General features: G+C 42.9%; 1 protein-coding gene across 5 annotated transcripts; it reads right to left on the reverse strand.

The window, feature by feature from the left end:
- Positions 1-6161: 6161 nt before the first annotated feature.
- On the reverse strand, positions 6162-22989 carry ZNF24 (zinc finger protein 24). Of its 5 annotated transcripts, XR_002832181.1 has the most exons (5): positions 22813-22989; positions 20363-20868; positions 20062-20209; positions 16425-17023; positions 12349-12881 (listed from the first exon to the last, which is right to left on the reverse strand). XR_002832181.1 is itself a non-coding variant. In XM_023764517.1 (4 exons), the coding sequence occupies exons 2-4, from the start codon at positions 20780-20782 to the stop codon at positions 6693-6695; spliced, it is 663 nt and encodes a 220-aa protein (XP_023620285.1). In that variant the 5' UTR covers positions 20783-20868; positions 22813-22986; the 3' UTR covers positions 6162-6692. The 5 variants fall into 5 exon arrangements, 4 of the variants coding, with proteins under 4 accessions (XP_023620285.1, XP_006101026.1, XP_023620283.1 ...); XM_023764517.1 differs by lacking the exons at positions 12349-12881; positions 16425-17023 and adding an exon at positions 6162-6787 and having other exon boundaries at positions 22813-22986; XM_006100964.3 differs by lacking the exons at positions 12349-12881; positions 16425-17023 and adding an exon at positions 17051-17876 and having other exon boundaries at positions 22813-22978.
- Positions 22990-23197: the final 208 nt, after the last annotated feature.

Genomic DNA, 23197 nt, shown 5'->3' on the forward strand with positions numbered 1-23197 from the left:
CGGACGCGCGGGTGTTAAACCCGGCCGCCCGGCGCGTGCGCAGTGCGCGCCCAGCCATAGAGCTGAGGGTCCGGTCCGCCCGCCTCCTAGAGCGGCCCGAGCTGGTGCCGCGCGGGGCGGGTGCCGTGGGCTCGCGAGAGGCGCAGGGTCGCGGGGGTCCGCCTCGGAAGCGGCCTCGCCGCCCCGCCAGGGAGCCGCGTGCGCTTTCCGGAGGCTGCGGGGAGTCGAGGCCGGCGGGGTCGCCCCGGGCGCGGCTCCGAGGCCCGGCGAGCTGGGTCGGGCCGTCCTGGCTGGCCCCTGGGTTCCACTGAATGAACACGGAAACCGGGGGTGGGCGGGTCAGAGCGTGGGTGCTTCCGCGCGAACCAGCTCCATGCGGGAGGAAGAGAGGACAGACGGTGATGAGCCGGACCAGGGGTGGGGCTGGGACTAGGCCGGGAAGCGAGGAGCGCGGTGCCTGGTCTTCCCGGCTCTACCTGACGTGGCTGCCATTCACCCCAGTGGGGCTGGAAGGTCGCTGGGCTGGGAACGGGGAATCCAGCTCCCCGAGGGGCAATGCCTGACGCCTGCCTGGGGGGAGAGGAAGCTGAGTACATGTAAATAGGAGGTTTTGTTTCCTCCTTTATTTCTTTTGCATCCAGAGGACGTTTTTGGTAGCCCAGTGTCAGGAATTCTGTCTCCGGGCTCCGCAGGGGTTCGCTCCCCAGCTCTGCGGTGGCCAGTTGCCCCCGGGTCTCGGAGCCCGACCTGGACCAGAAAAGCTTCCCGAGGCCATGCTGACGCTCCGGGCGCTCCTGGGGGGCCAGGGGGCCGGTCGCAGCCCATGGAGGTACCGTTCAATTCCGAATCCCAGGACCACCAGCTGCTGTCAGGTGAGAAGCAGTGCGCTCGCCCTCTCTCTCTCTCTCTCTCTCTCTCTCTCTCTCTCTCTCTCGGTGGTTTGGGGGTCACCATTGCTCTATCCGTGTCATCAGTGTGACCGGCATGCTGCATCGCCCACGCGTCACTACCAGGCAGTACCAGCTCTGCAGCGCGAGCACAGTCACGTGACGTTCTTGTGAACTCTGGCACTCACATTCTCATGGAACGCCTTCCTCCTTTAAGTCCTCAAATCATCCGTTTTCCCCATTATAGTCACCTTATCACCGATCTGTCAGTATTTGATACTCCCCTTTTAAAATCTTTTCTTTCTTTTTTTTAAATGTATTTCTATTGATTTCAGAGAGGAAGGGTAAAGGAGAGAGAGAGAGAAACATCAATGATGAGAGAGAATCATTGATTGGCTCCCTCTTGCATGCCCTGCAACCCGGGCATGTGCCCTTGGCCGGAATCGAACATGGGACCCTTCAGTCCACAGGGCGACTATCCACTGAGCCAAACCAGTTAGGGCGCAAGTTACTTTATTTTTATGATTATGTTTCCTCATTAGTATACGTACATACTAATTCATGTCTTGGAGGTTCTTTTGAGGATCATGTCTATCTATTATTCCAGAAAAAGGGACCTCAAAACAGTGACCTAAAAGATCAGGCATTTTTTTTTTTTTTTTTTTAAATATATTTTATTGATTTTTTACAGAGAGGAAGGGGGAGGGATACAGAGCCAGAAACATCGATGAGAGAGAGACATCGAAGATCAGGCATTTTTAAACCGTGTTATTTCCCTTGGGTCTGTAGGTCATCAGGTTGGGCTGGGTTCAGCTGGGCAGTTTTATTTTCAGGTCTTGGCTGAGATCACTCATGCAGGGGTCTAGTGGCTCAGCTAGGGCAGGTCTAAGCCGGTATCAGTGACACATGTTGGCTGTTGGTGCTTTCTATGGCTTGGGCCATGTACGTATCTCTAGCAAACTAGTCCAGACTCTTTCACAGGGCAGCTAGTTCCAAACTCAGACAGAGGCCAAGCCCTGGGAGGCAAAGCACTTTCTAACCTGTTTGTGTTACATGTGTTAATATGTCATTCACCAAGCAAGTCACATAACCAGTTCCAGAGTCATTGTGGGTGAGAACTACACAAGGATTTAGATACTGGGGGAACAGGATTCAGTGGGGCCCATCCTATATAATAAAAGCCTAATATGCAAAGCAACTGAACAGTGGAACGACCAATGGAATGACTGGTCACTATGATGTGCACTGACCACCAGGGGGCAAATGCTCAACACAGGAGCTGCCCCCAGCCCGCAGGCCCCAGGCCAGCCAAGGCAGGTGCCAGCGGAACTCCCCCACCCCCCAATCGCCCCGCTGGGCCCCTCCAAGGCGGGCGTCAGTGGGGCCCCCCAATTGCTCCACCAGTCGCCCCAAAGATCGGCTCTGATCGCCAGCCAGGCCTAGGGACCCTACCCATGCACGAGTTTCATGCACCGGGCCTCTAGTTATTACTATAACAAGCACCACAGGCTCTAGCTGAGATCCTATATATAAACCCTGAGAACAGACCTGGCTGGTACTAAGTTCTTTATAAATAGTAGCCCCTGTTATTTTTAGTATAATAATTCTGACCCAAACTTTGTTCAGATGTCCTACAGGGTCTCATTTTCACATCATATTTTGGTTCTCCCATTGCTGCTGTGTTTTTTCTAAGAAATTCAACTTCTATTATCCCTTTCTTTTACTCTACATCTTCTGCCTCTTTTTAGTTTTGGAGCATCTTTATTTATTTTATATTATTTATCCTGTATTTAGAATTTGTCTTTAAGAATCTGTTCTAAGGCCTCTAGTTCTCATCTTTCCTGAGAATCACTGGGCCTCCTCCTTAAAGTTTTACATAAATTGGTATACATATTATATTGCATCTGTTTGTTTCTCTTAGAGTGTATATAAAATAACATTTTTAATTATAGTTATATACAAAAGTGCATTTATAAAATGTAGAAAGACACAAAACAGAAAGTTTAAATAACCTGCAAATCTATTGAGAGATAGTCTCTAACATTTATGTATCCTTCAAATAATTTAACTATTCAACAAATACTTATTGTTGATAAATGCTTATTAGTTAATAAGATCATAGCTTATTATTATTGTCCAAATAATATTATTATTATTGAGAGGGTTTACTCTGTGCCAGGCACTGCTCTAAGTGTGAGGGATATAGCAGTGAACTGAACAGACAAGACTTTGCCCTCAAGGAGCTTACATTCTAGTGGGGAAAACAGGAAATAAATAAATATACAGTATAGTATCAGGTAGTAATAGTGATTATGGAAAAAATAAACCAGATGTATCAGTCAGTATTCTAGCAGAAGACAGTGGGCTCATTCAATTGGGGTAACTCAAAGTTTCATGAAAAAGATGGGCAGGGTCACAGAAATCAACAAGGGATGGAGAACAGCCTGGAGACAAACAATGATGAGCAGTTACTACCTTTAGGTCTTAGTTACAAGGGGAGAGATTGATTACCAGATCCTAGAGTGGGTAGCTATAGGATAGAGCTGCCCAATAGGAGCTGTGGCCTTTGCTAAAAGAAACACAATTACTTCCAATTCCTGGCCCAGGAAGAGGGAAGCCAGGATGTGAGGGAAGCCAGGATGTAGGACAGCGGTTCTCAACCTGTGGGTTGCGACCCCTTTGGCGGTCGAACGACCCTTTCACAGGGGTCGCCTAAGACCATCCTGCATATCAGATATTTACATTACGATTCATAACAGTAGCAACATTACAGTTATGAAGTAGCAACAAAAATAATTTTATGGTTGGGTCACAACATGAGGAACTGTATTTAAAGGGCCAGAAGGTTGAGAACCACTCATAGGGTAACCAACTCATCCCAGTTTGCTTAGGATTTAGCACTGAAAGTCCCACATCCTGAGCAGCTCCTCTGTTGGGGGCAAATCAGGAAAATTGGTCACTCTACGATTCTCCTCCCACTTTTGGCTAAATTTAATTGCAAGCCAGAGAGCACAAAACCCCAAGTGAAGCAGTGCATAAACTAATATCCACCTCCTGAGGCACAGAGCAGGGTGAACAGTAGATGTACGGGGGTGAAGGGACAATATCCATCACAGCCCAGCCCTTTTAACCTATGCCAGTGGTCGGCAAACTCATTAGTCAACAGGCCAAATATCAACAGTACAACGATTGAAATTTCTTTTGAGAGCCAAATTTTTTAAACTTAAACTATATAGGTAGGTACATTCAACTTTAAATTCAACTTTAAATTCACGGTTTTCGTCTTCCGTTTTTCTTTGCTTCTTCTTTGTAGCCATCTCAAACAGGGCACCTAAAAAATGTTTCATTTTATAATAATAAAGCCACCAACACAAAAGAATTACAATTCTTAAATTGATGACAAAAATACCGATAGGATTTGCAGCTGGTTGGAAAAATACAGGTAACTTTATGCTTCGAGTAGGTACTTTTGTCACCCACGTGCGCGCGCGATTTGCGGACGCAACTAGCACTAACCACTGCACAATGTGACTGCTGACTGACTGGCTCACTCAACTCCTGCATGAATCGCACGCCTCCCCTGTGCTGTGTATCCCGAGGCCCGCCTGCACCCGACCGACCGACAGACACCGCCCACTTCTTCTAACGCCACTTCTTCAAAATAGACTCGCCCAGGCCGAAAACCGACTTCTGCGCATGGGCCACGAAGTTTCAATCGCACTGTACGTGTGTGCCCGCACGTGGTATTTTGCGGAAGAGCCACACTCAAGGGGCAAAGAGCCGCATGTGGCTCGCTAGTGGTGTTTGCCGACCACTGACCTATGCTATCCACCTTTGTCCTTTGTTTAGATTGTTGTGTTCCCAACACAGCAGAAAAACAGTCTTAAGCTGCCATTTCATTGCAGGCTGACATATAATGAAATCATACTTCCACCTGAAACCTGAAACTTCACTGCCACCAGTGCTGTTCATATATATTTTGCTGAATTTATTTTTAAATATTTGATTTTTTGATACAATTTCTCATTGTATACAGAAATACAATTGGTGTTTGTATATTGCTGTAAGAAACTTGTTTACCAGTTCTAATAGCTTTTTTGAGACACTTTAGGATTTTCTATATGTGATTGTGTCATCTGTAAGTAAAGACAGTTTGACTTTGTTCTTTCTTATTTATATGTTTCAATTATTTTTTATATCTTATTGCATTGGCTAGGAATACTGAATAGAAGTTGTACAATGTTGAACAGAAGTGGTAAGAGAGGGTATCTTTGCTTTGCTGCCTTGTTCCTAAAAGAAAAGCATTCATTATTTAACCATTAAGTATAATGTTATCTGTTGGTTTTTCTTTGCTTTTTATTGGAGTAGTTAATTTACATATAACGTAGTTGATGTTTGGATTTAAATGTACCTTCTCCTTATTTGTTTTTATTCATCCCATGTTTGGTTTCTTTAGTCTCCTTTTTTGCCTAATTTTGCATTATCAGGTTTTTGTTTTAAATTTTTCTATTAATTTTATTGATTATACATTCTTTCATTGTTATTTACTAGTTACCTCATAGCAGCTTTTCTTAGATGTGATTCTGTGAGAGAATTTAGCCCAAGTACTCTAAGCATCCATTATAAGTAATATATTAATGTCTCCCCTATTATGGTATCTATGTATCATTTTGGGGAGAATTAAGAAAATAGTCACTCAAATCATTTTCTTACAGAACCCTGGTTGAAAAATGTTGCCTTCAAAATTACAACATACACATTTAATTTATTGTAATTTATCTTTTTTTTAATATGTTTTTATTGATTTTCTCTTTTTTGAGAGAGAGAGAGAGAGAGAGAGAGAGAGAGGAAGGGAAAGGGATAGAAACATCGATGAGAAAGAAATATCATCAACTGGTTACCTCCTGCACACACACACACCCCCCACCCCCACTGGGAATTGAGCCCACAATCCAGCATATCCCCTGATCAGGAATCGAACCATGACCTCCTGATTCATAGGTCGACACTCAACCAATGAGCCACCGTAGCCAGCTGTGGTGTGTTTTTTATAGTAAACACCACTTAACACTGGGCTGACAATCAAGAAATTCAATGGAGCTCCTACCATTGTTGAGCAAGGAATGGCCTTCTCAAAAATCAACTCAAAAGAGATTTCTGGCCCCACCTCTTTGACCTTTTCCTAATTTACACTCCTTAGTAAGTAAGTTTTGTCAGTGACTGACCAAAGTTAGCTAACTAAAAAAAGGGCTAATGCATTCTTGGCTGGTAATAATAAGGACAAAAGAGATGGAGGAGTATCTATAGACATTTTTTTAATATAATTTTGGATTCTGTCTTGACTATTCCTGGGCATGATGCCTCTTTCTTTACCCTGATAGCCTCTGACCAGCCTGGTTGGTATACCCTCTCAGTGACAGCCTGGGTGCTGCTACCTCCCCATCCACCCCCAACTCTTTCACACTGCTTACCTTACAAACGTTCATGGATTGTTTATGTATCAGCTCTAATTTAGTCTTAACTTTCCTAGTCGCTGTGATTAGATTTTGGTATTCTCAGATCTCCTGTGACAAACATGTATACAGATCAAATCTGGTAAGCCACTTCTCTCACTATTGTGGTCCATTACTTCCTGAGTTTTTCTAGTTTCCCTCTCAGAGGGTAATTTTGGGTTTTGCAGCACTCCCATATTGTGATGACCTCTGTTTCACCTGAAACTTTCTTACAGTCTAGAGAACACATTCCATTTGAATTTTGTTTATTGTTCTAGATGGTGAGACCAAGACCAAGATTGGAGAGCTGGCTTCAGAGGAAGAAATCATAGCAGAAACTGAACCATTGACTGAAGAGTCTGACAACCCCAGAGACGATGTTCTCCAGGATTCTGAATGCAGAGAATTCTGTGAATTGGGGGATACATTAAATGAAAAGGATAAGAACCTCTTTAAAAGAAGACAACATAACTGTGATGAATGTGGACAAAGCTTTGCTTGGAGTACAGGCCTCATTAGGCATCAAAGAAGCCATTGGGAGAAACCCTATGAATGTGATAAGTGTGGGAAGGCCTTTAGTGTGAGCTCAGCTCTGGTTCTGCATCAAAGAATTCATACTGGGGAGAAACCCTATCCTTGTCATTGGTGTATTAAAAGTTTCAGTCGGAGCTCAGACCTTATTAAACATCAAAGAGTCCACACTGGTGAAAAACCCTATAAATGTGATGAATGTGGGAAAGCCTTCAGTCAGAGCTCAGATCTTATTATACATCAGAGAATCCACACAGGAGAAAAACCCTATCAGTGCAGTCACTGTCGTAAAAGTTTTAGCCAGCGCTCAGACCTGGTGAAACACCTGAGAATCCATACTGGAGAGAAGCCTTATACATGTAACCAGTGTAACAAACATTTTAGTCAGAGTTCTGATGTTATAAAACATCAGAGAGTCCACACTGGTGAAAAACCATATAAATGTGATGTGTGTGGGAAAGCCTTCAGTCAGAGCTCTGACCTTATTCTGCATCAAAGAATCCATACCGGGGAGAAACCATATCCATGCGATCAGTGTAGCAAAAGTTTCAGTCAGAACTCAGACCTTATTAAACATCGAAGGATCCACACTGGAGAGAAACCCTATAAATGTAATGAATGTGGGAAGGCTTTTAATCAGAGTTCAGTCCTTATTCTGCATCAGAGAATCCACACTGGAGAGAAACCCTATCCGTGTACTCAGTGTAGCAAAACGTTCAGCAGACTTTCAGATCTTATTAATCATCAGCGAATTCACACTGGAGAGAAGCCTTACCCATGTGACCAGTGCAGTAAAATGTTTAGTCGAAGATCAGATCTTGTGAAGCATCATAGGATTCATACGGGTGAGAAACCATATGAATGTGATGAATGTGGGAAAACCTTCAGTCAGAGCTCCAACCTTATTCTACATCAGAGAATCCACACAGGAGAGAAACCCTATCCGTGCAGTAATTGTTCTAAAAGCTTTAGTCGTCGTTCAGACCTTGTTAAACATCAAAGAATCCACACTGGAGAGAAACCATATGCGTGTAATCAGTGCAATAAAAGTTTTAGTCAAAGCTCAGACCTCACTAAACATCAGAGAGTGCACTCTGGGGAGAAGCCCTATCATTGCAACAGTTGTGAGAAAGCCTTCAGTCAGAGTTCTGACCTTATTCTTCATCAGAGAATTCACACTGGAGAAAAACCATACCCATGCACACAGTGCAGCAAAAGTTTCAGTCAGAACTCGGACCTTATCAAACACCAGAGAACCCACACCGGGGAGAAACCATACAAATGTAATGAGTGTGGGAAGGCCTTCAGTCAGTGCTCAGCTCTGAGCCTACATCAGAGGATCCACACTGGGGAGAAACCGTACTGGTGTGATCAGTGTGGCAAAAGCTTTAGTCGGCGCTCTGATCTCATTAACCATCAAAGAATCCACAATGGTGAAAAGCCATATAGATGTGATACCTTTGGGAAACCTTTGGCACATGCACTGATGTTACTGAACATCAGAGAATCCACACTGGGGAGGAACCCCTCCCGTGTATTCAGTGCAGCAGTTTTACCCAAATCTCTGAACTTACTGATCATGAGAAAGTCCATTCTGGCCAAGACAATCTAATGGTGACGAATGTGAGAAAACCTTTAGTGTACACACCAACTTTATTCAGTACCAGAGACACTATACTGGAAAAAAGCTTATGAATGCTATTGATGATTATGAAAAAGGTTTTAATCAATGCTCAACTCTTGTACTACATTTAGAAGAAAAAAAAAAACCACCCACAGTGCAGAGAAAAACATTGATTCAATTGTTATAATGAAGGTTTAACTCAGAGAAATTCTGAGGAGGAATCTTGTGTGTTGTGGGAAAATGTTCAATGTGAATAAAAATTATACCAAATGTCAGCAACAATGGAAATTTGTATCTGCTATAATGTGAGAAAATCTCTAGTCTTATCAAATACAACCTATGAGAGTTTTAAAAGTATTAAGAACCTTACCAGATATTGTAAAAATCCGTGTTGTGGGTGTGCAATCAGAACTTAGAAATATATTAGTATTATAACCTCAAATCTTTAGTGAGCCCAAATTACCTATCACATATCAGAGAAGTTATTTTAGATAATGTAGGGAAAACTTAAAATTCCTTCCATATTTAATTGGCACTCACTCTGATATCACACTTATCTGCTGACATCTGGAGAGTTCTACCTTATGTTAATGCTAGTAATCATTAAATCCAGTGTATGAACATATGATGCTATTCTGATACTAAATTTATTAACTACACAACTCCAGTGCTCCATTTTCTACAAAAAAAAAAAGTTTTTGTGGCCTAGTTTTGGTTTTCCTAGTGAGAAGGAGTTTTTAAGTTCCTGTGATGTACATAGCAAATATGGATTTATTTTGCTTTCAATAATGAAGCCTATAAGCTTTAGTGGTTTGAAATAGTTTCTTCAATACTACCATTTAATCACAGCTTAAATATGTGAAACAATAAAAAATATTTCATATGTCAAAGTATGATGATTTCTCTACTACATTATTTATCTTGTCATCTATAAATTGAACAAAAGTATAGCTAAAGTAATACCCCATGACTAATTTGTGTAGCATATTCTGTTTAAAAATAAAAATACCTACCCACTGATTTTTTAAGTGGCAACATTCATCAGACATTTGTTGATTTCTGACATGCCTATTAATAATAGGCTGCATATATGCAACGTTTTCTACTGAAAAATAGTTTTTTTTAATTCTAATTGTCTTCCTGGTATTAACCATTTTTTAAAATTATGCTACTATCATATACTTTGAATATCCTCTATAATTATCTAATTAATATTTCAATCCAATAGGAATTGTCAAATTACTATGTGCAAGGCATTTGTTAAGGCTTTATAGTCTACACAAAGTTTGTATACAAAGGCTTGTGTACTGTCCCAACAAAGCATGTATTATTTAAGGACTGATGTCTATACAGAAAACGTATAGCTCAATGTAATCATAAAGGTAAACAAGGTATTTACTAGTAGCCCTAGCCGGTTTGGCTCAGCAGATGGAGTGTTGGCCTGCGGACCAAAGGGTCACGGGTTCAATTCTGGTCAAAGGCAGTTACCTTGGTTGCAGGCTCCTCCCCAGCCCAGGCCCTGGTTGGGGCTCGTGCAGGAGGCAACCAACTGATGTGTTTTTCTCACATCGATGTTTCTGTCTTTCCCTTTCTCTTCCACTTTCCCTAAAAATCAATGGAAAAATATTCTCGGTTGAGGATTAACAACAAAAAGATACTTATGAGAGCTCTGAGGAGGTAGGGTTCAATTCTGATTGGAAAGCTTTGTGGAGCTCCTGAGACCTGAAGTTTGAAGGATGAGGTAGGGGCATAAAGGCAGGGAGAGAATAGTCAACAAAGGCACAGAAGCAAGGAAGTAAAGAAATGATGTGGAGTGTAGGGCTTAGTCATTAATTCACTCAAACATTCAGTGTCAGGCACTGTACTAAGTGCTGCCGAAGGAAAAAAATAAAAGGTTCCTGCCGTACGTGTTATGGAAATAATAACTGGGACATGTACTTAAAAGAATAAGAATAAAATGGAATTAAAAATGAAGTAGAAGAAAAGACAATTGAGGAGTGTGATAGTAAACAGGCACTTAAACTTCCCAGGGTTTAGTGTCATCTAAAAAGTATTAGGTGGTGGGAGTAGATACATTTCTGCATTTTGCTCTCAAGACAATGGAAAGCCATTAGGATCTTTGAACCAGGGAATGGCATGCTCACTTCCCTGCTTTATGAAGTCTAAGATTAAAAGGAGGAAAGAGCAAAAAGAAAAACTATTTGAAAGTCTGGAAATAAAATCATGAGGCCCAGAAGTAGAGGAGCTTGAAGATACTGACATGGTAAGTTGAGAAATAAGTAGGGAGACAAGTATACAATCAATTATTGTCTGTTCTTTGGAGAATTTTAAAAAAGTGGAAAAGAAAAATAGGGTAATCAATTTTATATTGAAGTTTAGCAATCTCTCTCGAGTGAAATGTTGAGCCAACTGTTTACTACACATTTCTCCTGTGTCATACTGGTAAACTTATGTTCATGAATTTAACATATATCCAATGATGTTGTCCTGCTCAATTCCCTATCCTGGTGAATTGCTCTACTAAACATTCTTGCTATCCAGATAAAATAACATAGCTATCCTACACTCCTCATCCTCCGTTTTCTAAATAAATTAGTCCAGAAAAATGAGTACATACCAGCATGGAGACTGAGAAGCATCCGTGAGGTAAGAAAAAACCAAAGTGTTGTTCTTTAAAGGAAATTGTCTATGATGCAAATATTGCTGATGGCTCAAACAATATGCCTAATAAATATTAGAATCAGCAGGATAGAGATCAGCAAAATTGACTAGAACTTTTTACATAAATTTGTATGATGTAATGTCACACCTCTCATTCCTGATATTTTTTTTCCCCTGATCAGTCTGGCTAGCTTATCAGTTAGATTAATCTTTAAAAAAAAACAAGCTTTTTTATTTCTAAACCTTTTCTATTATTATATTACCTTCAAAAATGTGTAAAAATTTTTTTGAAACTTCAAAGAAACAAGACACTTTGTTCTCTTCTCAGCAACTAATCATGTCGCTTCTTTCCTCATTCAAAGTTCAATCATAGTCCCACCACTGGCTAGCCAGGTCTCCCATGATCTGGCCCTGCCCATAACCCTCACCCCACTTTTCTCTCTGGCCTCATCCACTACTTCCCCCCAAGTTCATTCTGCTGGAGACACACTGGCCTCCTTGCTGTTTCTTGAACAAATGACGCACTGTTCCCACATCGAGTCCTTGGTACCGTGTTCACATGCCTCGAACATCTTTCCTCGGGTCCACTTGCTTTCTTATCCTCACTGGTCTTTCATCGGCTCTCACGTTCTCAGTGAAACCTTCCCTGAATGACCTTCCTACATGGCAGTCCTTTCCTCCTGGATTTTCGTATCTCTCTTTCCGGATTTATTTTCTCCTTATTCACCAAGACATAAAATGTTTTTTGGTGTTTTTTCTTTTTACTACCACATGTAGTCTCCACACACAGGGGCAACAAATGTAAACCCCAGAAGTCTTGGGCTTGAGCAATTTCAAATCCACAGGCCTGAGAATCAAATGAGGGCCCCCAAGAACCACAGGAGGGGGATGGAGGTCATGGGGAGGGACTCCTAGGGTCACATACAGAAAACACTTGAGGGGAATGCCTCAAGAATAATGGCTGCAGCATAGACAGCAGCGTCATCCCTTCTCAATCCTGGAATGAAGGATAGGAAGAGAGATTCCTGAAGATATGACCATGTGAAAAGCTTTTCATCCACAGACATTCCCAACATCAACGTTCAGTTATTACTGGTACGTAAAGTATATGTATGTGGTGTGTGGTATAGAGTGCAGTAACAAATGGCAGAGGTTGACAGAGGCCAAATCATGGAAGGCCATGCTAATTTTATTAACCTATATAGTGCATAAAGTGTAAGTCTAGAATTTAAAATTACAGAGGTTTCTACAAATCAATAAGAAAATACAAATAACCTATATTAATCAGGACAGAAACCCAATTCAATTATCTTAAACAGGAAAGGGACTTTATTGGCTCACAAAACGTTAAAGTCCGGAGGTAGGGCAGGCTTTAGGCACAGCTGGATCGAGGGCCTCCAGAAAAATGACATCAGAACTCAGTTCTCTGTCCTTTCTGCTAGCCTCTGAGCTTCTCACTCTCCCCACATGGTACACACACAGTCCTTAGTTCCTGGGATCTCCGTGAGCCGTGTTGCCAATCGTTTCCGCAGTTTGCTGAGAGCTCTCTGTAGCCTGGCTTGAGTTACACACCTATGCTTTCATCACTGCGGCTACGGTAAGGAGCTGCAGAACTCAGGGAGGCCAGACCTGGTCATGTGTTCAGCTAAGCCATAGGGAATGGGTTCCCCGCAATAAATAAGGGCTCTGTTACCAGAAGATGGGAAAAGAGATGCTGTACAAACAAAAACAACATACACCCACACATAACCCAATTGGAAAGCAGGTAGAGGATGTGAACAAACAATCCATGGTAAAACTATAAATGGCCAATAAACATGAAAATAACCTCAACCTTATCATTAATCAGGGAAATGTAATTAAGGATTTTTTGTTGTTGTTGTTCAGATAAAATAAGTGCAGGTAAGGCCATATGGGGAAATGAGCATTTTCCCTACAGTTGGTAAAATATAAAGTTATGAAGGCCTTTAGGAAGGCTAAGGTGAGCCTATCAGGGAATGCACCACTGATGTAATAATCCACCTTAGACAACGCCATCCTAAAGGAATATTCACACACATGCACAAAGATATATGAAAAAAGATTTACTTTGGCAATGTAAGAGCAGGAGAAAAAAATACCTTCAGTCATGGTATTTTCATAATATTGAATCCTATTCAACCATTAAAGAAATTTAAAGACCTCAGGAATAGGTTTTTTGAGACCAAAAAAAGGCAAGCTGTAGAACAGTACATATATGATCCTGTTTATGTAAAAATAGCTTTTATATGCTTATGTACATTCAAATGGAGAAGTATGGAAAGGGGACTAGATAGATGTATACTAAACTCTGGGAAGTGGAATGTGATTGAAGTGCTGGAGAAAGTCTTTGTTCTTATACCTGTATCATTTATGCTTTATACATTGAGCTAGTAGTCATTTATACTTTCATAATTTTAAAAAAAGAAACATGGGCAAACACAATTCATAACAGGAAATGCAAATGGCCAATAAACATAGGAAGAAATGTTCCTCATTAATTATCAAAGGAAGGAAATACATTTTGCCTATCAGATTGGTGTGGGTGCCCACAGGCACTCTTATTATTGTAAACTGCTGTAAATTGGTAATCTTTTGGGTGGCATCTCTTAAAATGCTGAATGTGCACATTCTCTGACCCAAAAAATCCACTTAATATATGTACAAGGATCTTAACCATACCTTTATGTATAATAATTTAAAAAAAGAACGAAATTATCCAGGGGTTGATTAAATAAATAACAGTATATTCATGCAATGGAACAGTATTTGTAGCCAGTATATTCATGCAATGGAACAGTATTTGTAGCCATGAAAAACAATGTCTATATCAAATTGGGAAGGAGGGGAGACAAATTTCAGAGCAGTACATGTAAAATGGGGATATGTACCTACCTCATATGGTTGCTGTGAGGATTAAGAGTTAATCCATGGTAAAGCACTTCAAAACAGTGCCTTTATAGGAACCACAAGTGTCGGCTATTAACACATTTTTGCTTAAACTTGTATATGCCTAAGTCTGGAAGAATAACAGACCAAGTAATTATTACTTCTGAGTAAGACTATGAGAAAGAATGTTCTTTTTCACTTCATATTCTGTACTATAAAAAATCTTAATGAGTGAATTTAATAGTTTTCATATTTGTTAACTATAAAAGATAAAAACCTCTGAACCATAAAAGATAAAATCTAAAATCAAGGTTTAACAGCCACTGTTCATGGCATTGTGGAAAAATTGATGTCTGTGGAGTTCACAGAACTAGATTTGAGTGTTAGCTCTACTTGGCCACATGCAAGTCACATGATCTCTGAATCCTGCTCTTTAGTCTACAAATCTAAGTGCGACAGGGAGTGTCTAATCTGATGCCTGGCATGCAGATTATTTCAATACATATAATCCTCCCTTCAACCTACATTAATGCGGTAGACATACTGCTAAATGATCAAGTGCCAACTGGGTGTGAATGTAGGGAGCTTAACCTCCAAGAAACCCAGAATTTACCAGTAATGAGCAAATGCTCAGTGGCTATTGGGTAGGTATCAGCAGTCTGCATGCCATTAACACTGACTGCTTGCTAACCAAAAGTTGCCACTGCTTGACAACTGCCAGATCACCATTTCATCAGAGGCTGCACAGCCCCCAGAATTGCTATGATTATCTGCATGGGTATAGATAAATGTATAGATGAAATCATAAATCACTGAATAGTTATTTTAGGTCGATTTATCCATTGGGGATATAACCTAGTCAGAAACAGCAAGTACACCAACCACTTTCTTTTCCTGTGGATCATCACCCAGTCTTTTTGGATCCAGCCATTTCCCCACTGAGCCCTGCCGTAGCCTCAGAATGTTTTCTCAACAACCCATGGCTATGAGCTGGCAAGACAAACACTTATTTGCCAACTCTAACACTACTCTAAGCTCTCACATTATACCAAACATCTTTGGCCTTTAAGACAAATCTACCACACTGAAGCTTCTTGGTATACAGAAAAGATAAAAAATCGAAAAAAATGAAAATGTCAACCACCGAGAGCTTGACCCCTTCTTACCTACTCTGATATTAAGAATCCTGTCATCCTAGCAGAATTCCAAATATGCCACCTCAAAGCCTACTTGGAAAAAAACCAGTTATCAATCAACTCAAGATCATTGCATCTTAGAGCAGAGGAGTCTATACCTTTATTGGACATTGACATGTTTCCTCTCAGCTACAGAAAAAAAGACCCAAACAAAAGTCCCTACATTTTCTTGTATAACTTAAAATACATTATATCATTACTACATATTTATAGTTCAATAAATCTTAATCTATAAAGCACATTTCTTATAATTATCAGAAAACCTATAAACAAGCCCCATTCTGCCTCGCTTCTCCACCAGCTGGCCTTGCATGTATTACTATGCTTTTTAATAGGCTCATGCAAATTTCACCTTCCATTTTTAAAATTTAATCCAAGCACCAGTTGTAACCAAAATCTCTGGAACTATGAAATATTTATTCAAATGGGTCATTTTCCACACAATGATGCCCACTATAAGAAAGCCTTTTCTCATTTTCTATATTTTAACTTCCAGAGTTTTCCACTGAACAGTAGAACCACAGTACTTCAGATTCTCAGCCAAGGGGTATATAACCTTACTACTACAATGCATTACTTTCATACATTTATAAAAATGTGTTAAGACTTAAAATTTTTAAAAAATAGTTCAATCAATTCTGATAGTTAATAAACTAGTTGTTAATAACCTAGTCGTTTACTTTTTAAATAGAACAATCCATTCAACTTAACATGTAAGTACAACCTCAATGCTAATAGAGATTGATTAGTTTTATAAAACCTCCAAACTGTGATAGAATTTTAGACTCACCTCTGAGGAATGCTGGAGATGGTTAGGATTAGCAGTTTGAGCTGTCTTCCTTTCCCCCAAATACAGCACCCTGGTAAGAGAACTATGGCTCCCCCAGGACTGCTCAGAAGGGGGCCAGAGGCTAACTCACAAGAAACCGCTTTGTACCAGTTCCCCGATAATATACAGTGGAAGAATCACCTACCTACTGATGGTAGGGCTACAGTACCCAGCACAGTGCCTTGTCGGTAGAAAATGTTGAGTGAATGAATGCGTGGCTGCTTTGTTAGCCTGGTGTTCAACCCTTTTTTACCAAAAAAATAAAATAAAATAACAAACCTGATACTTGTTACCCACCTGGTCAGGGATTTTTTCTATCCTTAACAAAAACGAAGGCAAAATAATAATGAATTGGATCTTCTAAAAGCCAAGATGGACTATTACCTTCACATTTGCCCTTCAATACTGTCATTGACTGCAAATGCTCTAGTGTTTTTTCTACTTTCATAGTTTATGATTCTTGTTTAGACTGTCCACTTTCTAATGATACAGAGAACATTATTTTCATTAGTGGGATGCCTCCAAGTTACAGACAGGATGCAGCACTTTTATTTTCCTACAGGCAGATAATTACATCTAGATAAATTCTTGATACACTTCAATTCTTGGGATCCAAATATTTTTACATCTTTCCCAATCTAGGCATCCCATTCACTTTTTGATGTTTTATCACCATCACTTCTAATTTTACTTTGAAGCTTTAGTCATCTTTTATCTTCTATTTTCTGAAATGCATATCCAAATTGGGTAAAAACAAAAAACAGAAGAGTAAATTTTGAAAAGATGGTTTCGGTTTTCAGACTTCATAATCCCTATGTTGCCCTTTAATGGAGAAGGGAAGGGAATGTATCCTTGCAAAGAAGATTCCATGATCAACACAAACCTAATGTGTTTGTCTACAAAAGAAAATTGTAAGCGACAAAGAATCAAGTAGATCATTATTTGGAAAAAAATAGTAAGAATATAAACATCACATGAAAGATTTAGGCATTCACATGTAAATTAAGTTTAAAATTTCAGTTTCTAGGCAGGTATGACACCATTTCTTTCAAAACAAACTGATAATGTTGAGTGACAATGTTCTACATTTCCCAGTGGATTTTCTAACATTCTTATAGGGAGACCAAACTGTATCATTATGTATCATTCCATGTTTTTGTCTTCATTTCTGAAGAAATAGACCTGAGTGCTGACTTTCATTTTTAATTTCTTAAACTTTCACAACATTCAGCAGTTTTTCTGCATTGTGTCTTCGCTGATGTCTGAAAAGATTTGAGCTTTGACTATAGGATTTCCCACACTGAACACATTCGTAAGGTTTCTCCCCAGTATGGATTCTCTGATGATTAATAAGCCCAGAATTCTGGCTAAAGGCTTTTCCGCATTCAAGACATTTGTAAGGTTTTTCCCCAGTGTGGACTCTCTGGTGTTGCACAAGGATGGAACTTCTGCTGAATGCCTTCCCACATTCAACACATCCATAGGGTTTCTCTCCACTGTGGATCCTTTGATGAAGAATAAGGGCTGAGCCCTGACTGAAGTGTTTTCCACACTCATCACATATATGTTGTTTCTTTCTCGAAGGATTTCTCTTTCTTTCAAACCTGCCCTTAGGGAAACAGGCTTCTCCGTATTTAAAAATCTGAGGAACCCCCACACTGAGCGTGCCAGGAACTTCATGAGATTCCACTGCTGAAGGAACCTCGTGCTTTGGAGCTAACGCTCCATTTTCAGTCCTAGCATCATCATCTGAAACAAACAGAAAATGTAAATATCACTCATTTCCTATTCTGGGAGAAAGGAACCCAAAGGGGAAAAAAAAATAATGAATTTAAAGTAAATAAATAGCTTCCATTCATCTATAAACAATATTATGAAAGCTGATGCTAAGGTTGCCACTCTCAAAAGAGAAAAATATGAAATGACTGTGAGGCTAATGAGGTAAATAACATAATGAGGGATTAAACAGTTAAATCTGAACAGAAGTAGGAACAGGCTAGTGGGTTATAAATGGTAATGGGGGGGGGGGGACAGAAAGATGGTAGATTTTAAGACATTCAGGAGAGAGTGACACAACTAGGTCTGGATGGAACTTTGTAAGAACAAAAATAAAATAAGGCTGGCCATTAGAAAAGCATTATAATATCCTTTTCCTTTGAAAAAGGGAGAAATTACCTCAGTACAATGGTATAAAAAATAAGCAATCAGTTAGAAAGTAGCTATTTCTGAAATGAGCAAGACAAGACAGGTCACAGCCAAGATTAGAACACAGGAGTCCTGATAGGGCTGAAGATGAGCTGGGAGCATCCTGTGTTAGTTCAGGCTGACACTCACAAATGCAATACGCCCTATAAATGCAAGTTTTCCTGTGAAGAACGCCACCCTACTTGGTATTTCTCAGTATCTAGATGAGTCTTTCTTAGCCTCAGACAGATGTGCCTCGTGAAAGAACAGCCTAAATTATCAGCATGAGGTACCATCACATCTGCAGGCAGCTATTCGAGCAAGTTTCATTTACAACTTTCCTGATACACACACTCCAATAAACAAACGTTTTTAATTATTTAAAAATATACAAAATTTACAAGAAAAAAAAAAGACTTTCCTGAAACTTGAAAAGTCAAGACGGTTACTACAGGGTGAGCAGCAGCACTCAGAAAGGTCCACAATGAATGACTGAGAAAGGGATAAAGTCAGGAGAAGAGGCGGACAAGGAGAGACTGAGAGGGTCTCGGACTCTTGGAGAGCAGAGGAGTGTACAGGTCACGTGGAGACAAATGGCACAGTAAGAAGAAAGTTCTCAAGTGAGGTAGAGACTAGATTGCTGAAATGCGGAATTAAAGAGATGAAAAGTATCCTAAAACTCAGGCAGGGGAGAAGTTTTCTACCCAAGAAAATGCCACCTCCAAGCCAATGATAACGGTTTGCAAACTGTATTGCACAGAACAATGTCCAGATTCCCAGCATACTTCAGCCCCACACCCGAAGTTCTGAATCGGGAAAATACATCTAGTAGTTTGAGGGATAAACTGGGTGGTATCAAACTATACAAACAAGAATGTGGCATTAATTATAAAAAATACTGGGAAGGACTAATTTAATTTTTCTGTATTTAAAAGCTTATTATAGCCCTAGCCAGTTTGGCTCAGCGGACAGAGCATCAGCCTGCCGACTGAAGGGTCCCAGGTTCCGATTCCGGTCAAGGGCACATGCCCTGGTTGCGGGCTCGATCCCCAGTTGGGGGCGTGCAGGAGGCAGCCGATCAATGATTCTCTTTCATCATTGATGTTTCCATCTTTCCCTCTCCCTTCCTCTCTGTAATAATTTTTTAAAAAAGAAGCTTCTTATAGCTAGAAAGCCCATTTTTGCATGAATACTTAGAGAAGATGAAGAGCTTTATCAAAATATCATTTTTACAAAAAAAAGAACCTTAGAAAAAAATGACTCTGGATAGGATGTTGAAACAATAGGCAAACATTTAGAAAGACCAGTAATAAACAACAAATAAACAGACCTGAAGAGGCCTCAGGTACGTTTACTGTACCAATGAGATGAGGCAGGAGACTGAACAGACATGGAACAGACGACCAATATGCACTATTGCATGCACAATGCACAGGGACCTGGGCTCTAGGCAGGCGCTGGCTCAGAGTGAGCAGACGCCAGCCAGCCTGAAATGGGCCGGCCATCCAGGAGGAGGCGAAAGAGAAAAAAAGGCTGATGGTGATGTCTAGGAATAAAAGACCTGCGCTCAGCAAACTAACTGTTATGAGAAAAGAACCAAGCTACAGGGTGTCCAGTCTAAGAACGAACACACACACACACACACACACACACACACACACACACACACACAAAAGAGTAATAAGCAAAGGGTTCTAGACAGAAGCCCCCTACTGTCTCACCCTCCACCCCAGGGAAGCCCGGTCCTCACCGCAGTGCCTGAGGGAGTGCAGCTCCCAGGACGCCCACTTGAGCTGGTTTTCCACAGCATCGAGCTCCGAACTCGGTAATCCCTGCGCTTCTTCTTGAGATGCAATCTCCTCTACCAGCACCTCCCGCTTCCGCCGGCAGAGAGAAACCTGCGAATAAGATTGGGTTCAGTTGATACGGAGTTTAATGCGAATCGGAACTCACGGGACATGAGATACTGCATTGAGTGGAGGTAACTCAGCAGCTTTGCCTACTGGTGGGCCAGGGCCTCGGACCCAGGAAAGCGGCACAAGCAGGCTCACCGGCTGTCCAGGGTCATCCAGTTCACTCTCTAAATCCTCCAGCACCGCCACCGCCTCCTCTCCATTCTCTGGGTGATGCTCGCGAACCCAAGTCTGCAGCTCCTTGGGGAGGATGGCCACAAACTGCTCCAGCACGACCAGCTCCAGGATTTGTTCCTTCGTGTGTGTCTCGGGCCTGAGCCACAGGCGGCAAAGTTCTCGAAGCTGGCTGACAGCCTCGCGGGGCCCGGGGGAGTCCTGGTAGCCGAACTTCCGGAACCGCTGTCGGAAGACCTCCGGGTCGGGGAGATGGCTCCAGGGGATGCTCGATCCCTCTTCACCATCAGGATCCTCCTCCAACTTCACTCTCAGAATTTTTTCCTCCTCTTCTGGAGTTGGGATGGTAAGTATCGAATCTTCTTCCCCTGACTGTGTAGACATCCTGATTTTAATGCTTCACGAAAAGACAATCGAGGCAGGCAGAATAGAGGCCTCAGGGAGATACCTCGTTTTCTTCACAGGCAATCCTAAGACACAAAAAATTAACAACGTAAACGACCAACTATCCTAAGAATTTGGATATGTGTTGATAAAAAAAGTAAAAACATTTCTTTTTACTGAATTAAAAATTCCAATCAATAAACTACACCAGAAGTTGGCAAACTACAGCTCATAGTCAAATCTGGCCTGCTGCCCATTTTTGTACACTTGTATTAAGAATAGTTTTCACTTTTTTTTTTTTAATCCTCACCTGAGGATATTTCTTCCATTGATTTCTAGAGAGAGTGGAAGGGCAGGAGGAAGGGGGGAGGGAGAGAGGAAGAGAGAGAGAGAGAGAGAGAGAGAGAGAGAGAGAGAGAGGGAGAGAGAGAGAGAGAGAGAGAGAGAGAGAGAGAGAGAGGAGAGAAACATTGACATTGACGTAAGAGAGACACATCGATTGGTTGCCTTCTGCACGTGCCCCCACAGGGTCAAACCCTCGCCCTTGGGTGCGCAGGCCAATGCTCCAACCACTGAGCTAAGCCGGCCAGGGCAGTTTTCACATGGTTGAAAAATCTCAAAAGAATACTTCGTGACATGTGAAAACGATAGAAAATGAAAACATCTGTCCCTAAATAATTTTATTTCTTCACAGTTCACGCTACAATGGCAGAGACGCATTGTTGCCACAGAGACCAGATGGCCTGAAAAACCTAGCATTTACTACCTGGCCTTGTAGTGTTTCCTAAATGCACCTGATCCTGAGACACATTATTTACAATTGAAGACTGGTGTTCCCTCCCACACTTAGGGCAACTCAAAAGCGAGGATATGCTTAAGAAAAAAAAACAAAACATTTTAAGGCAGAATCTGTTACGTTAAAAAGTATTTTTAAAATGTTTAAGAACCCCCTACCCTTAAAATAAACTGAAGAATTAATTGTTCACTTGCTCAGGAATAGATAACGTAACATTGAAAAAAAAATCAGCCTCCAGTGCATACGATGCAAGCATTACTCGGTCACCCACACACCGTGACTGTTTAAACCTGCGACAGGCTTTAACCACAATCAATGCCATTCCGCACCGGGGGACTGTTTTCCCAGCTTCCACCTTCGGGGAGGCCCGGCGCTGATCCCGACCATCCCCCGGGCACCTGCACAGTCATGCCCACGCCGCTGGGGACCGCACGTCTTAGAAACGCATCTACTCGGGGCCCGGGGTCTGAAAACCGGTCGTGTCGGAAACCGACTGGAACCCCATCAAGATGAAGACCAGGAGCAGAAAAGCCCTCATCAGACACACGGAGTGTAATTCGCTCCTCTGGAGTGTGGTCTACAAACAGGGTTTATAGCCGCACGTCGTCCCTGCCGACTCCTTCCTGCCTTAGCAGTGGCTGCAGCCTCCTATCCACACGGGATTTCTCTTCCTCCTGAATTCTCACGGGAGGTGCGGGGAGGGCAGCCCGCGCGCGGTCCGAAGAGCATTTGGGTTGGGGGCGTGCCGCGCGGGCCCCGCCCCGCCCCGCCCCGCCCCGCCCTCCGCCGGCCCCTCCGCACCCGCGGCTGCGGATTTCTCACGACCCAAGGCCACCGGGGCGCGTCCACGGCGGGGCACAGCACTTCCGCCCGCGGCCGGCGGAACTACAAGTCCCGGCAGCCCTCGCGCAAGGCCCGCCCCTCCCCACCCCCGTCCGAGCCGAGTCCCAGAACTCTCCGCGAGACGCTGGGCCTCGAAATAGAACAAAACCGGCGGGTGGGGGAGGGGAAAGGCCAGGGTCGCGAAGGACGCGGGGAAGGAGGACCGGCGGAGGGTGCCGAGCCCCACCCGGCCTTTGGGCCACCCCCCGGGCCGCCGCTGCCGGGCGCGGAGACGGCGGCCTGCGCTCCCGGGACCCGGGGAAGGTCCCGCCGGGGCTCGTCGCTGGCTCCCGCCGCGGCCCGCAGCCCCTCGCCCGGCGCCCCGCAGGCCCTCCCGCACTCCGGCGCAAACCTGGGGCTCGGGCACCGCAGCGGCTTCGCTGTCCGCGGCCGACGCAGAGACGCCGCTCTCAGCCGTTTCCCAGAAGCCCCCGGCGCGACGGCTTCCTGTCTGCGGCCCGGGAGGCGGGAGCGCGAAGCCCCCGCGTTGCCATGGGGACGCGCCCGGGGCGGGGGGAGGGGCGCCCCGCGACAATGACCGCTTTGAGCCGGGCTTGGCCGGGCGCTTCTCTCGGGGGGCAGCCCCGGCCTGCGTCCCCGCCTGCACGACAAGGAAGGGAAGGGGATCTTGCCGCCGAGCGGGGCTCTGCGGGCTCTCAGCTCGGCACGGACCTGCCGCTGCCCGCGGGGAACTTGACAGGTCCGAGGCGCCTGACACGGCTGCCGTCCGTTTTCCC

This window comes from Myotis lucifugus, unplaced genomic scaffold, assembly GCF_000147115.1.
Source record: "Myotis lucifugus unplaced genomic scaffold, Myoluc2.0 scaffold_334, whole genome shotgun sequence".
In the NCBI taxonomy this organism is placed as follows: Eukaryota; Metazoa; Chordata; class Mammalia; order Chiroptera; family Vespertilionidae; genus Myotis; species Myotis lucifugus.

Excerpts from the sequence above, each read along its gene's own strand:
- ZNF24 (XM_006100964.3), bottom strand. The coding sequence starts at position 20,782 with ATGTCTACACAGTCAGGGGAAGAAGATTCGATACTTACCATCCCAACT. Across the intron at positions 20,210-20,362 it reads TGGATGACCCTGGACAGCCG|GTTTCTCTCTGCCGGCGGAA; the intron begins GTGAGCCTGCTT and ends TCTTATTCGCAG. Across the intron at positions 17,877-20,061 it reads GCACTCCCTCAGGCACTGCG|ATGATGATGCTAGGACTGAA; the intron begins GTGAGGACCGGG and ends TGTTTGTTTCAG.